The sequence below is a fragment of the Vulpes vulpes genome, chromosome 11 (assembly GCF_048418805.1).
Source record: "Vulpes vulpes isolate BD-2025 chromosome 11, VulVul3, whole genome shotgun sequence".
NCBI lineage: Eukaryota > Metazoa > Chordata > Mammalia > Carnivora > Canidae > Vulpes > Vulpes vulpes.
Window position 1 is genome coordinate 3,790,602 of NC_132790.1, and position 16,395 is coordinate 3,806,996.

General features: G+C 36.6%; 1 protein-coding gene across 3 annotated transcripts in view; it reads right to left on the reverse strand.

Annotated features, from left to right (window-relative positions):
* The window catches only part of LUZP2 (leucine zipper protein 2), a 474,256-nt gene that overhangs the window by 235,245 nt on the left and 222,616 nt on the right, over nt 1-16,395 (reverse strand). For all 3 annotated transcript variants that reach the window (XM_072725376.1, XM_072725378.1, XM_072725377.1), the window contains exon 5: nt 11,235-11,297. In XM_072725376.1, the coding sequence (XP_072581477.1) occupies nt 11,235-11,297 (63 nt within the window). The remainder of the gene's footprint in view (nt 1-11,234; nt 11,298-16,395) is intronic.

The window sequence follows — 16,395 nt, forward strand, 5'->3', positions numbered from 1 at the left end:
GGTGGAATTATTTGCAAGGGAGCATTGCTAACAAAAATATGGTGATGCAAATACATTGTGCATGACTTGGGACCTGAAATGATTAAAATTACTTATAGGCTCTGATGTGAGGGATACTAAGGAAATGAGTGAGGATGACAGGGAGGGATAGATGTATTCAGTGGTTTTCTGGATACATTTTATGAGTCTAATATCTAGTCACTTTTTTGCAATGAACTTTTCTCTCCTGTGGGAAATCCAGCTGTTTTCAAAAGGGCTAATCCTGTTTTACAAAAGGGTGTATATGTGTGTGTGTGTGTGTGTGTGTGTGTATATATATATATATATATATATATATATATATGCATTGTTTCTTCATTTAACAAATTAATATTCTGAGGTACATAAAAATATAATGCTTATAAAAAACATGAAAATAAGAAATCAAACTTTCTCCTTCACTTGAAGCATGGCAGAGAACACTAGCTATTCCCCAGCAGAAAATAGAAACAGTGACCCAATTGCTCCGAGGGCACATGTCACACAATCTCAATGGAGAATCATTTCTAAAATTGCATATAATCTTAGATTCAGGCATAGAGCCAACATTCTGATGCTAAATTAGAACTCGGCAGAATTGATTGCAGCAGTAAATAAAATAAAATTTAAGGTAGATTGTAATCTCCCTTAAGGCAGCAGTTCTGGCTTACTTCTGAAATGCTGAGTAAAAATGATGTGTCCCTGCAAAGTAGAAAATTCACTGATATAGTTGTATCTGGCACTGGAAATTCTCAGATTTATTTTTCTGTGTATTATGCTTTGGCTCTATCAGATTGGCTGCCCCAATCCCTTCTTATAACATATACCTACAACATTGATCTGGACACTAAAAGCCTGTACCTGCTTTAAGTATGAAATTGGATTCAGCTACAATCATCAAAATTAACTGCTTTCTTTCACCAATAAGTAGCTAACAATCTTTTTAATATATATATTTTAAGTACTTATTTTATTTTATTTAGAGAGAGAGCGTGCATGTGCGGATGCAGAGGATCTCTAGCAGACTCCCTGCTGAGTGCAGAGCCCAACATAGGGCTCAGTCTCATGACCTTGAGATCATGACCCGAGCTAAAATCAAGAGTCCAACATTTAACCAACTGAGCCACCCAGGTCCCTTTAATCTTTCATGTACAAGGGAATGTTTTTATGACGATAAAATACCATCTTTTTATGTTTGCTTTTTGGCTGTGAATAGCTACAAACTCTAATTCTTTTCTTTCTCTCAAAAGTCACCTCTTCAATAAAACATTCAGTGTCCACCACACCTGGGTTAGTATTGCCCTCATCTGTCTTCTTACAATGTTTTATTATAGAATGTTTATTTCAATCTGTTTATTATGATTATCTGTGTGATTTTTGTAATTACTAATGTGTCATTTTTATGTGGAAAATGTCATTATTAAATTCTGTTCTTTTTTTTAAAGATCTTATTTATTTATTTTGATGAAGTGAGAGAGAACGCATGAGCTGGGGGAAGGGCAGAGGGAGAGTGAGAATCTCAAGCAGACTCCAGGCTGAGCTGAGCACAGAGCCAAAATCAAGACTCAAGACTTAACCAACAGAACCACCCAGGCATCCCTTAAATTCTATTCTTTATATTTTTCAGAGGCAAAGATCATTTTATATAATTTAAATTTAATTATATATATATAATCTACCATATTGTTGGGACAATATTAGGAATTAAGATGTTTATTCCAGACATGAACATATAAACCAATTTATATTTAAGCAATATTAAAGTACTTCCACAAACAGATTTTTATGTAATAAAATGCTTACTCTTTCCTGACAATATTAGGAATTAAGATGTTTATTCCAGACATGAACATATAAACCAATTTATATTTAAGCAATATTAAAGTACTTCCACAAACAGATTTTTATGTAATAAAATGCTTACTCTTTCCTGTTAAAAAATCACCTAAGACTCGCACCTAATAAAATGTTCCCTCCTTGCCTGTTTGTACAAAATGCTATTGATGGTGGGTTGGTTTGAAAAGTATCAAGTTCATATCTACCTAGAACTTCAGAAGGTGACCTCATTTGGAAATAGGGTCTTTGCATATGTAATTAAGTTAAAAACCAAGTTACAGGGTACCTAGGTGGCTCAGTGGTTGAGCACCTGTCGTTGGCTCAGGGCGTGATCCTGGCGTCCTGGGATCAAGTCCCACATGGGGCTCCCTGCAGGGAACCTGCTTCTCCCTCTGCCTGTCTCTGCCTCTCGCTCTGTCTCTGTGTCTCTCATGAATAAATAAATAAATAATATTTAAAACAAACAAACAAACAAAAAACCCAGTTATACTGGATTAGGGTGGATCCTAAATTTAATAACTGGTGTCTGTGTAGGAAGAGCGAACACACACGGAGAAAGCCATATGAAGACAAAAAGCGGAGATTCTTGACAAGCCGAAAAATGAAGAGTGTCAAGGATTGCCTGGAGGTACCAGTCACTAGAAAGAGGCAAGGGAGGATTATGATCTAAACCTTCAGAGGGAGCACTGCTGTCGGCACTTTGATTTTTTGACTTCTCACCTTCAGAACTGTGAAAGAGTAAACTTCAGTTGTTTTAAGCCACCCAGTTTGTGGTCCTTTATTACAGTAGCCCTGGGACCTGACGTAGATGGGTAAACTTTACATAATGGGTACACAACCAGCCAGCATAATCAGTTCACCCCAATTTCCCAGAACTAATCACTTTAAAAAAGGCAAACCAGCAGGTATAAAATAAAAGGCTGTAATGGAATTACTTAAAAACATCTCAGGCATGTCCTGGACTCAGTATATATTTGACTCACACTTTACACCTATTCATCTGCAGACAGCCGTGAGAATCCACTTTCAGAATGATGACCTGAAGCACTCTGTCACATTATGAAATAACCCATCATCTTCACTTGAATGTGTTTACTGAGGCAAGAAGATGGAATAATTTATTTTAGAGAGACTTACAGCCAGAAGAGTTGAATCAAAATGGATTTTCTTCTTAAAATTTACTAGAGATTTCTCTAGAGCAGTGGTTATTGACCTTTATTATTTTTGTCTCAGCCATGGATTCCCTCTGAGAATCCAAACCCTCTCCTTTGAAAAATACCTGTGTCTATCTATACCTTTTTTGTTATCTTAAAATTTCAGGATGGTCAGAGATTCCCTGATATCAGTTTTTATATCTGATAAGATCTCTAAGCATCCCTATTGTAGAGAATAGTTATTTAGGGAAAGCCACTTCAATTTCCAAATTTGGAGGTTTTGTCCCATGTTTATTCAACTCACTTCATTTATTGGTGCTAAGAACAGACTTGGGCGTGGTTTTAACTTATTCTCACTGCACAGAGTCCAGGCCTATGTTTATTTTCTGTGTGTCAAAAATCTGAATTATAGTATTTTAGGGAAGGTAGGAGTCTAACTTCAAAAGTCAGCATCTAATTGAGAAATGAATCCAGGGAAAAGCAAAGTTAAAATAACATTATAAGGACAGGTAAGATGTCATTCATACACACAACATACTGTGACTTACACACATGCGTAACTGAATGATCCGTCAGCGGTACTTACAGTAAATGCTCAGAACCCTTCAGCGATGGTCTGCCATATACTAAAGCTGTTATCATGGACTTTAATCTTTATTAAGAAAAGGGGTACCTGGCTGGCTTAGTCAGTTAAGTGTCTGCCTTCAGTTCCGGTCATGGTCCCAGGGTCCTGGGATGGAGGCCCATGTCAGCCTCCCTGCTCAGTGGGAAGCCTGCTTCTCCCTCTCCCCTCTGCTCATTCTCTCTCTCTCTCTCTCTCTCTCTCTCTCCCTCTCTCTCAAATAAATCAATCTTTTTTTTTTAAGTTGTTATAATACACAGGCTACCAAATTTGGGAAAACTGTGTCTACAATGTGAAAATCTTCCATAGTGCTAAACCCATATCCTCAAGGAAAAATTAAAGGAAACAAATTAGAAATAAAGCAAACAAATCCCCTCTATTTTTAAAATTCATTATAGGTCCAGAGCAGACATGACTTACTCTTTGCTAATCAGACATGATCCCTGCAATATATGCATAGATACAGAAATTAGTTACATGAGAAAACAGTCGATGTTATCCACTATCCAAGACTTGGGGCTGTAAGGTGTCAGAGTCTGCAGGGATGGGGGCAACAAAGTGGTGGGCAGCTTCCTGGTCTTGGCAGAGGTAGCTGTGCCTTAAGACAACCAGCCCTAGGATGTATGGCGGTTATTCCTAAAGCTCAGTCTACAAGTGATCTATTCAGTTTTCCCAACAACTTTGTATAAACTCTATAAGACTTAATACATCCTTTTCTTCCCATCAGAGAATTCTTCTCGTCACAGCTGAGAATAGCAACTGGAGCACTGCATCTAAAGAAACCATCTTCTATTCTTCATACCCCTGGGATGTCAGTGGCTCCTTGGAATTACTTGGAAATCTACAGATTGCTCAGTGACTTGACCTGTGACAAGAATTTTCTGCCAGTCACTTATAGCAAGATCAATACAACCAAACATAAAAAGAAATTAAATCATAATGTTATTAGGAGAAGCTAGAGGAGTCACATTAGTAATTCAGAGTCAGGTTAAACCCACAAGCCATGCAATAGAAGGGTGAGCAAAAGAACTGAGAGACTAACAAGAAAAAGAAAATGAAGTCATCGAATAGAGGAGAAAACTGCCACCGAGACAGAGTAAGACTGACAAATTTCTGATCTCCATCACTGGGCAGAGTGAGGTCCACTTTTAAGGTTCTTGATTTAGTGATTTTTATTTTTAGTGTGATTATTTATTTTATCCTTACCTTGAACCACCCTGAATATGTCTTGGGAAAATAATCAATCGTAACAGTCTATCTTAAGACAAACCACCATAAAAAAATAGTGGTGTGCAGGACAGGTATCTTTCTCCCTACTTTCTTTTCTTTCTTTCTTTTTTTTTTTTTTTTTTTACTCTCTCCCTTCCCTTCTATCTCCATCTACTAATTAAATATAGATTGTGTTTTAATATCAATCTAAATCAAGTATTACCAACTATATATTCCTTTCAAAAGTCCTGGATGTTATCAAGCTCACACATTCCATTAAGGAGGTTCAACTAGTGAAAGATCCTTGTCACAAGGTCTAATGTATCTATTACTTCAATACTTACATATTGTCCTTATTCTTTGAGCCTTTATATCTAGGACCATTATAGATAAACTTATTTTATCCTAGGGGATAAATGAATAATTTTAAAGAAAATCAGAAAGAAGAGTTGAGAGATGGTGTTTTGAAGGTGCAGAGTCAAAGAGACTTCTCAGCTTTGGAGCCCATGAGATCGCTATACGTTATGATAATACAGTTATCATATATATGGAAGTCAGAAAAGGGAAGCTGAGTTTTTTTTTCCTTCTTTGTTTTATTTTTGGTGCAAATTTTTATATTAGTTCTAGCCACATAATAACCAAATGCAAAATAAGTAATTGGATGCACAAAAATAGATTGTATAAGATATATCAAAACCAGATCATCAAAAAACTGCCAATGAACAAAAGTCCAGGACCAGAGGTTTCACAGGTGAATTCTACCAAACATTGTTTAAAAAAGGAGTTAATATTTAATATCTATTCTCCTTAAACCATTCTAAAAAATAGAAGAGGAAGGAAAACTTCCAAATTCATTCTATGAGGCCAGCATTACTCTGATACCAAAATCAGACAAAGACACAACAATAAACAAAGCCACAAGCCAATACCTCTGATGAACACTGATGCAAAAATCCTCAGCACAATACTAGCAAACACAATTCAAAAATACATTAAAAAGATCATTTACCGCAAGAAAGTAGAATTTATTCCAAGGATGCAAGAGTGGTTCAGTATTCACAAATCAGTCAATGTGATATTTCACATTAACAAGAGGAGGTATAAAAGCCATATGATCATCTCAGTAGATACAGAAAAAGCATTTGACAAAGTACAATATCCAATCATGATAAAAACTCTCAACAAAGCAGATTTAGCAGGAGACATAATAAAGGCCATAATGAAAAACCCACAGCTAATATTTTACTCAAAGGTGAAAAATTGAGAGCTGCTCCTCTAAGATCAGGAACAAGACAATGATGTCCACTTTCACCACTTTTATTCAACGTAGTACCCTAAAGTCCTAGGTGCAACAATCAAACAAGAAAAATAAATGAAAGACATCCAAACTGGTATGGAAAAAGCCAAAATACTATTTGCAGATTAACATAATACTTGATGTACAAACCCCTAAAGAGAACACTAAAAAATTCTTGGGGCTGATGAATGAACGCAGTAAGGTCATAGGATATAAAATCAAAGTACAGAAGTCTGTTGCGTTTCCATATGCTAATAACGAAGCAGAGAAATTAAGAAAGCAATTCCATTTACAACTGCACCAAAAAGAATAAAACATCTAGGATTAATTTAACCAAGGAGGTGAAAGACTCATATTCAGAAAATTATAAGATGCTGATGAAAGAAACTGAAAAATGACATGAATGAAGGGAAAGACATGCCGTGCTCATGGATTGAAAAAATTAATATTATTAAAATGCCCAAGGCCTGATCCCCACAACCTGGGTGGCTAAGCAGTTTAGCACCACCTTCAGCCCAGGGCCTGATCCTGGAGACCTGGGATTGAGTCCCACATCAGGCTCCCTGCATGGAGCCTGCTTCTCCCTCTTCCTGTCTCTCTCTCTCCCTCTCTCTCTCCCTCTGTGTGTGTGTGTGTGTGTCTCATGAATAAATAAATAAAATTTTAAAAAAAGAAATATTTAAAAAAGCCCATAATACACAAAGCAATCCAAAGGTTTACCCAAAACAATCTACAGACTAAATGGAATTCCTATCAAAACACCAATAGCTTTTTTCACAGAACTAGAACAAATAACCTAAAATTTATATGGAACCACACAAAAAACTTGTATAGTCCAAACAATCTTGAGAAAAAAGAACAGTGCTGGGAAGTATTACAGTCCCAGATTTCAAGATATACTGCAGAACTACAGTAAATAACATAGTACGCACCAGCACAAAATAAATACATAGATCAATGGAGCAGAATAAAAGGCCCAGAAATAAACTCATGTCTATATGGTTAATATGACAAATGAGTCAAGAATATACAATGAGGGAAAAGACAGTGTTTTCAATAAACGGTGTTGGGAAAACTGGACAGCTACATGCAGAAGCATAAAACATGACCACTTCCTCACACCATATACAAAAGTGAACTCAGAATGGATTAAAGACCTAAATATGAGACCTAAAGCCATAAAAAGAAGAAAAAAAAAAAACAGTGATCTCTTAGACATCACCCCCAGCAACATGTTCATGGATACATATCCTCAGGCAAGGAAACAAAAGCAAAAATAAACTACTGGGACTACATTAAAACAAAAGGCTTTTACACAGCAAAGGGAACTATCAAGAAAACAAAAAGGCAGCCTACTGAATGGGAGATTTTTGCAAATAACATATCCAATGAGGGATTAATATCCAAAATATACAAAGAACTTATGCAACTCAACACCAAAAGAATAAGCCATTCGATAAGCAGAGAATCTGGATACATACGGATACATAAACAGATGCTTTATATCACTGATCATCAGAAAAATGCAAATCAAAACCACAATGAGACACTACCTCATACCTGTCAGAAAGGCCAGTATCAAAAAGACAGGAAATAACAAGTGTTGGTGAGGATGTGGGGAAAGGGGAAACTTTGTGCACTTTTGGTGGGAATGTAAATTGCTACGATCACTAAAGAAAATAGTATGGAAAGATATGGAAGCCACCTAAGTGTCCACCAACAGGTGGATGCATAAAGAAGATGTGGTGTGTATATACACAACAGAATATTACTCAGCCAGGTAAAGAATGAGACGTTATCCTTTGTGACAATATGGATGGACCTAGTGTATCATGATAAGTCAGATAAAATAAAATACCATGTGATTTTCCATTTATGGAGAATCTAAAAAAAAAAAAAAAAAAACAGAAAAACAAAACAAAACAAAAAGCCAAAAACAAATGAGCAAACAAAAACAGACTCTTCAATACAGAGAACTAACTGGTGGTTGCCAGAGGGGAGGTAAGTAGCGGGGAGGATGAAGTAGATGAAAGGGGGTAAGAGGTACAAACTTCCAGTTTTAAAGTAAATTAAGTCGTGGAGATGAAAAGCGCAGCACAGGGAAGGTAGTGAGTGACACTGTCGTACTAACGCTGTATGGTGACCTGATGGATGATGACCAATTGTCACAGTGAGCAGCGAGTAATAGAATCGTAAAATCACTGTGTCACTCGCCTGAAGCTGATGTGACGTTTTATGTTGATTATACTTCCTTTTTTTTTTTTTAAAAAAAACCTAATTTTATTTTATTTTATTTTTTGTCTTTTGCCCATTTTTATTTTATTTATTTTTTTTTAATTAATTTTTATTGGTGTTCAATTTACCAACATACAGAAAAACACCCAGTGCTCATCCCGTCAAGTGTCCACCTCAGTGCCCGTCACCCATTCCCCTCCAACACCCGCCCTCCTCCCCTTCCACCACCCCTAGTTCGTTTCCCCGAGTTAGGAGTCTTTATGTTCTGTCTCCCTTCCTGATATTTCCCAACATTTCTTCAATAATGAAAACAAATAAGATAAAGTAGCCATACTGGCCTTCCCACAAACCAAAACAAAATAAGAAAACAGAGACAGAAACTTCTAGGAAACTGGTGATATTCGTACTATAAAACCAAGTTTTACATCGTGAGGAATCTAGCATTGTACAAGATCATACACTAAAAACACGGGATATATGAGAAAACTGTGACAGAGAAAGGCCACTTACCATGGAACTTTGTCATCATAGCATTAAGAATATAATAATGATATCAGTAAAAACTATAGCCATAATTTTGTTTTCCATGATTTATCCCAAATACCATAGTCAATTGTTTGCAGCCTTATAGTTAAGATTTAGTATTTCCTCCTCTGAGATGAAGATCCTAAACGGAATTAATTCAAATAAATTTAGTACGTTATCATCAAAATTAAAACCTAGGGCATACTTTTCACTAATCTCTTGTTTTAATTCAGGGGAAATGTCTTAACAAAGTCTCCTGTATGGACAGCTTTGCCAGATATCTTCATGCACTGAAAAGTATTTTTTTATTTTATTTTTTAAAAAAGATTTTATTTATTTATTCATGAGACACAGAGAGAGAGGCAGAGACACAGGCAGAGGGAGAAGCAGGCTCCATGCCAGGAGCCTGATGCGGGACTCGATCCCGGGGCTCCAGGATCACAATGCTAAACCGCTGAGCCACCTAGGGATCCCCTGTAAAGTGTTTTTTTAAAAAAAAATGCTTTCAAGGCACCTAACCGCCACTACCAGCACTAATGGGAGGTTCTTCTGTATATTTTCTTATTCCCTTGGATTGATAAAGAGTTCTCTAAAATGTAACAAGACTTTCCCCTGATTGCTTCAAACCTGAACAGGTTAGGAAAATTCATATATAAACCAAAACAATTTAAAGTAGAATTTACTGACATCATTCCACCATTTATGAATTCCTACTGTGGGGGCACAGATTTGACTTGCAATGAACCACGGAAGAGAATATAAGCAGAGAAGCGGAGGGCGAGAACTCGAAATTTCTGCCCCACACCCCATTTGCTTTTTAAAAAGTCTCAATAGTTTTCCTCCTCCAAGGGATATCTTAAATCTTAAAAACTAAATTCCTAAGTGCTAATGTAAAAGTGTCTTTTAACAGCCGCCTTCACATAATGGAAAAAATTCTGATCATTCTTTAAGAAAGTTCATTGTTCCACTAAAAGTTCCTGGTATCTTCACTCAGAAGTTCTCAGGGGACTTCAAGCTTCTTCCAGAAATACCTTTATATCTATATTATCTCTCTCTCACTTCCTTATATTTTGCTTAACTGATTTACCTGTTTGTTTGTTTTTTCTTGCTCTTCAACTAAAAATCTATGCAGTGTCTGGATAATTTTACTGTACGGGGTATGTGTCAATTATTTTGTTTAGTCTCTATATATAATGATCATTTATCAAAATAATAAATCAGAAAATTCAAGGAATTAATAAAAAGGAGTCTAATTAAAAAAATTAATTTGATATATGCTCACCATTAGGTTTTGTTCAAGAAGGCAAAAACTGTCTCCTGTTGTCAGTTTTCATCTGGGAGATTTTTTTGGGGGAGGGGGGATTTTTAACATGATGAAAGTGAGTAGCACACTTCATTACAAAGTTTACATTTAGCAGATATTATGTCTGTAAAGCGGTATTTGTTTTAGGATTATTCCAGCCTATACACTTAGAAAATTAATATCATCCTATAAAAGTATCCTCCAAAAACAAAATATTTTGTTAGTCCTTATAAGCATTTGGGTTTTTAAAGATCTTTTCCATGTAAGTATTTGTTATGAATATATTTTGATTTTGAAAGTGTTTCCTTCTTAAAGTCTAGATTTGAAAAAAATCATCTAAGATTAAAAGTTAACTAATGATGCTTAGAGATATAAATTAACCTATAAACCATAATTAGTGAGACTGATCAAGGAAAATGTATCATTAATTAGTCACAGTTTAAGAGTCTTAATTAACTAACTGTATTCAAGAAAAAAAAGGTGGAAATAGAAATGTGATGGAGGAATTATAGAAAATAAAGTAGTTGTGTCACAAGACAAAGAATCAAAAGAAGAAAATACGTATTTTATAAGGTCCTCACATTTTAAAGGCTATAATGAAAGCTATTCCAGTTTATTTCTACTCAACTTTACATTACTTTAAGATTAGCCTCAATAAATTTTTCATTCTAGATTGGCTCTTCCTAGCATGAAGTCAATTTCCAGCTAGCCTCTTCTTCAGCTCCTATAATGTCATTGGGTGGACAGATGAATTTATGAAATGAAAATTAATTTTTAATATTAGCTCAAGCAAAATAGAATTAGAAGGGAAAGTGAAACTGAGAGGTATGAACTAAGATTATTATCAAATATATATAAAAGTAGGGATTATCTACTCTTTTGAAATTCTCAACCTTGCAATTCTTTTCCATTAGGACATAACTGAAGGTCAAATTGGCATGTGATCCACAAATTGTGGCAAAGGTATATGTAGGTTTGCATATAAACAAATGTATATGCAAACCCACATGTAGATTTGCCTGAAGTATATCTTACCTCATTCTGGAGATCTCGGATCATTTTGCTCTTTCTTTCCATGTCAGTCTTTAGAAAATTAATCTGAAAATGAGTGGAATAGTATGTAAGCACATTTCAAATTCATTTCTATGGGTTTTATAAATTTATCTTCATGATTTTTGAAGCATAATACAATGATTATCTCTTTATCAACAAACGCTGAAAAAGAACAAAGGATTAAAATTTTCATTAACCAAACTTTCATTGCCCGGTTCACACGTATACCCACTGATTATTAAAAAAAAACCTTTTCTCATAAGTAAAAGATTAATTTTTTTATTTTTTTATTTTTTTATTTTTATTTTTTTTTAAATTTTTTTTATTTATTTATGATAGTCACACATAGAGAGAGAGAGAGAGAGGGGCAGAGGCACAGGCAGAGGGAGAAGCAGGCTCCATGCACCGGGAGCCCGACGTGGGATTCGATCCCAGGTCTCCAGGATCGCGCCCTGGGCCAAAGGCAGGCGCCAAACTGCTGCGCCACCCAGGGATCCCAGATTCATTTTTTTTAAATGGAGAAGTCATATATATTTTAACTATTTTTCTGTTATCTATTTAAACCTCAAATTTTTAAAAAATTGTGTCTTAAAAAAACAAAACAAAACAAACAACAACAACAAAAGGCTATATTCTAGGGTGGGACCTAGAAACCCCCATTCATAAAACATTCTCCAGGTAATTTTGACCTATCGCAGGTTGGAAGGCAATTGCAGAGTGATATATTCCTGGTCTCTAAAGCACAGAATGTGATAATACTGTACCAAAGAAACCATGATGTTTCCTCCTGATCTTGATGTTGTTAAAATCTGTAATCTAGGTCAGTTATTCAAACTGTATTTGCATGAACATAGCAACTTTGCTGCCTGAGTATATCTGCCTGAGTATTTTGGGGAAAAAAAAAATCAGTATAGCATAGTTGTTAAAATCTGAGACTTTAAAGTCAGTGAGGGTTCACTCTGATAAACTTTTTTTAATTTCCTAGTATTCACATTTTTTAAAAAAAAGTAAACAGAAACAGATAAAATTAATTTTACTAATATGTTTTATCTAATTCTATATTCTCAAAATATTATTATTTTGACATGGAATGGACTAATGCTATAACTGACATTATTTTCTGTGATATATCATTAAAATCCACTGTATGTTTTAATAGCATGTCTCAATTTGGCCTAGCCATTTCATAACGCTCAATAGCCTTATGTATTTAGTGCTTATTTATTGGACAATACTGTCTCAGAGGATCCCTGGAACGATACAAGAGAGACTGGTAATGTGGATCATATCTAGCAGTAGACTGAATCAGTGGAAATAAAGTTTAGGAGTAAAATGAATTTTCACCAAACATAGAGATTTTTTTTAAAAACATATTTCTGAAACATTTCAAACATAAACAAAAGATGAAGAAGTGATACATTAAATGCCTCTGGGCCCAACCCTAAACATAAACAGATGCAAATATTTTGTCCAGTTTTCTTCAGACCTTGTAAAAAAAATGATACACCTACTATTAAAGCCTCACCTGATTTTTCTTCCTTCCCTCTCCAGAAGTCGATGTGTATTACAACCTTGTGCATGTTTTTGTACATTTTGCTTTTTGTGTATTGTGTTAATCCTTACCACAAATGTTAACACCCTTTGTTTTCTGGTTAGTGTAGGGGTCCTTACACCATTCATTCAAATGGTAACAGAAATCTAAGCCGATTTTGGAGGGTCAAGCTACTATGAAACAAGTACAAGCCTGAGAACTACCGTGACTATCGTTTAGATCATAATAATGTTCAAGCTGAATCTTAACTATGAAGATATTGCCAACAACCTAAAACACAGTCACACTCTCTGTCCCACTGAGAAGATAGTTCAATTTGGTTGATAAAAGCAAAGGAATAGAGGACTTGACACCATTCCAAATTAGATACGTATGCAGTGCAACAGGATATTCCCCAATAAGCAGTTTCTGCACCCATTTCAATGGCTGTGTCCTGTGTCTCAGCCTATAGATAACCAATCTTGTGGCTGGACCAGCCTTTGTGGTTCTCAGTATGATTGTAAGACACCCTCAGCAGTATCATCGGGAAGCTTTGAAGATTAAAAAAATAATAATAATAAATTAAAATTTTAAAAAAAGTTTACTTTTAAGTCCTGGAAATTGCATGTCACTCCTGGGGGCCACACAGTGAGGCCATGGGTAGAAAGAGCCAGGAGGGCAGCCCGGGTGGCTCAGCGGTTTAGCACCGCCTTCGACCCAAGGCGTGATCCTGGACACCTGGAATCGAGTCCCATGTTGGGCCCCCAGCATGGAGCCTGATTCTCCCTCTGCCTGTGTCTCTGCCTCTTTCTCTGTGTGCGTGTGTCTCTCATGAATAAACAAATAAAATCTTTGAAAAAAAAAAAGAAAAAAGAAAAAAGAAAGAGCCAGGGAGAGTGAAAGCCCAAGGTTCTGCATTTATTGGAGTGGAGGGTAGGGGCCTAGCGTTTCCTGGGGTCACTTCCTACTGGTGAATTCAAAACATAAGAATGAAAATTAAAAATGCAAAAAGAAAATTAAAAAGGCACCTAAATGGTCAATTACTGAAATCAACCAAGATCTCCCAAACAAGGGAGCCTGGGGATTTTTTAGGAGCGTGAGCCTGGGATGGCGAGGACCTGGCCTGGCTCTGTAGCCAGTCTTGTGGCTGGCATTGCGTTTCTTTCAGATAGCCACCCAATCAAAGCTGAAGTTAGCACTTGTATTACAAAAAAGAAAATCAACTGTCAGAGCTTACACCGCGTCTATGCTAGCAGTTTTTAAATGCATTACTCCTCACTGGGTGTGGGGCTCAGACTCCTGACTCCCCCAGATCCAGAGTTGCTCACTCTACTGACTAGGTCAGCCAGGTGTCCCAGGTTTTACTCTAATTAAAGTTAGCTGTTGGGGTGCTGGCTGGCTCAGTTGGTGCAGAAGGTGACTCCTGATCTTGGGGTCAGGAGTCTGAGCCCCCACTTCCCCACTTTGGGCACAGAGTTTACCTAAAAAACTAAATAAATAAAAAAATAAAGAGTATAACGGAAATACATCGCAGCGTTAGGAATATAATTATTCAAATGGGAAACAGGGACGGAAAATCTCGAGAACGCAGTGTTCAAATATTCAAGAGCTAAAATATATTCAGACTATTCAAAAAGTATTAGCATTTGGAAGCCACTGCTCTAGAATCCCAACAGGTTTTCGCATCCCTGGAAAAGTAAGCATTCCTAGTAGATCGCTACGAATTTAATTCTCAGAAACAGAAAATGCCATTTATTTACTTTGAACGAAGAATGTAAGAACATAGCAATTCTTTACTCCTAATGAGAGTCAAAGTTAGAAGCTAATTTTTGCCTTTAGACTAATTATGTCTCACTTAGGGCAAGTTAAGCCATACAAATTAACAAGAGTAGTGAAATGCATCCAGTGAACATTAATATCTTTAATTACCCTAGTTAACAGAGAATGAGACCTCGTTCTTCCTTGCTGTCTGTTAGGATTTTTCATGAGGAACACAGGTTGAAAGACATGCTATCCCATTATTTGCTTAGGGATAATAACAAATGTTCCTTTGTTCATAAAAAAATATTTTCCTACAGAATTAGATCATGATGGATTTATGGCCTCTTCAGTTTAATTTGTCTTAAGTTTATCTTCTTTTATATGTTTGCGATTTAAGTTTATCCTTGAAGTTTCATGACATTTTACCGTAAGCTTATCAAATGATATATTTGCAACAATTTTTTTGCATAAAATATAGAATGTTATCTTTATGGGAAGAGGAAAAGTAATTAGATATGTAATCAAGTGTAGCAATAAGATTAGCAGCTCTTCAATCGAAAATAGCACAATGTTTGCAGAATTAAATCCGGTTTTTCCCCTCTATTTGAGAGTGAACAACTACAGTCATCTTTATCTCTCCTTTTTACCCAACCTTCAATTACACCAACAGCCTTCCTAACAGAGAAAATAATAATAATTTACCCCCCAAAATGCTTAAAAATACAAATCAGTTTCATTTTTAGTTAACCTAGAATTTTCAGTTGGGAGAACAGGTGCAAAGCATTCTGTTAGAGTCTAACCAAAATCTGGAAGAGGTAATTCCCAGTATTATGAAATCTGTCTAGATCCCAGCAGATGTACATTTAAAAAAAATCACCATTGTTTTAATAAGTATATCTCAATCCCAGGGTTGTCAAAGGTGCAGTCATCTCTTTCTAAGATTCAGAGCTGAAACATATTAGTTATTCAACTGCAAACACAGGACAGTTCCTCCTGGTGACATGCTTTTCAAAAGCAAACTACCCAACACAGAGCCCTTAACCCCAGCCACCCCTTTGAGTTGGCAGGTTCTCACAGGTCAAGCCACCATACACCTGCCCTAACCACCCCAAGGTCAGGTACCAGACACCTTGGGGCGTTCCCTCTGCCCCAGAGCCTGCTGAGGTCTTCACACTGACTCCTCCTAAGCCTGCTCATCCGGCCCCTCGCACAGACTCCACAGTAAAGGCTCTTGCCCAGAGCTTCTCACCATCCTCTGCCTCTTGACCTACCCAAGTACTTCCCTGGGTAGTCACCTGTCACGACGCAGGGCGCTCCTCTTGAGAACTGTGAGAAACAAACTAAATTCTCATTGGTCGTCATTTCCTGACCTGTTGGCCGAACTGTGCTCTAAATTTCCCATTCATATATTATATTCTAAGACAGACTCAGGTCCTAGAAATAAGATCAAGGGTCCACTCCCCCATAAGTGGTATATAAGGTGGTTCTGGAGAATAAAGTGGAAATCTAGTGAGAAAATCTAAAGAGAATCTTGATTCTCAACCTTGGGGTGTGTCAGGATCACCCGTGGAATGGATTGAACTGAACAGGCAGAGGATGGCCCCATCCCTGAGGGATTCCTGTCAGCGGAGGGGGAGTGGGGCCTAAGGATCTACACAGCTCTACTGGGTTCCAGGTGGCTTATAAGCCGTAATTCACAGCACTGCTGTCCCAAGGTCAGCACCTCTATTTTTATCAGTAAGTGAGGGCTGGGAATTAGAAGATCTCTAACAATCAAATACAACAAAAATCTTTTCTCGGACTGAATGCTGACCACGTAAGTATTTTGATGATCTTGGTTACTGCATTTTC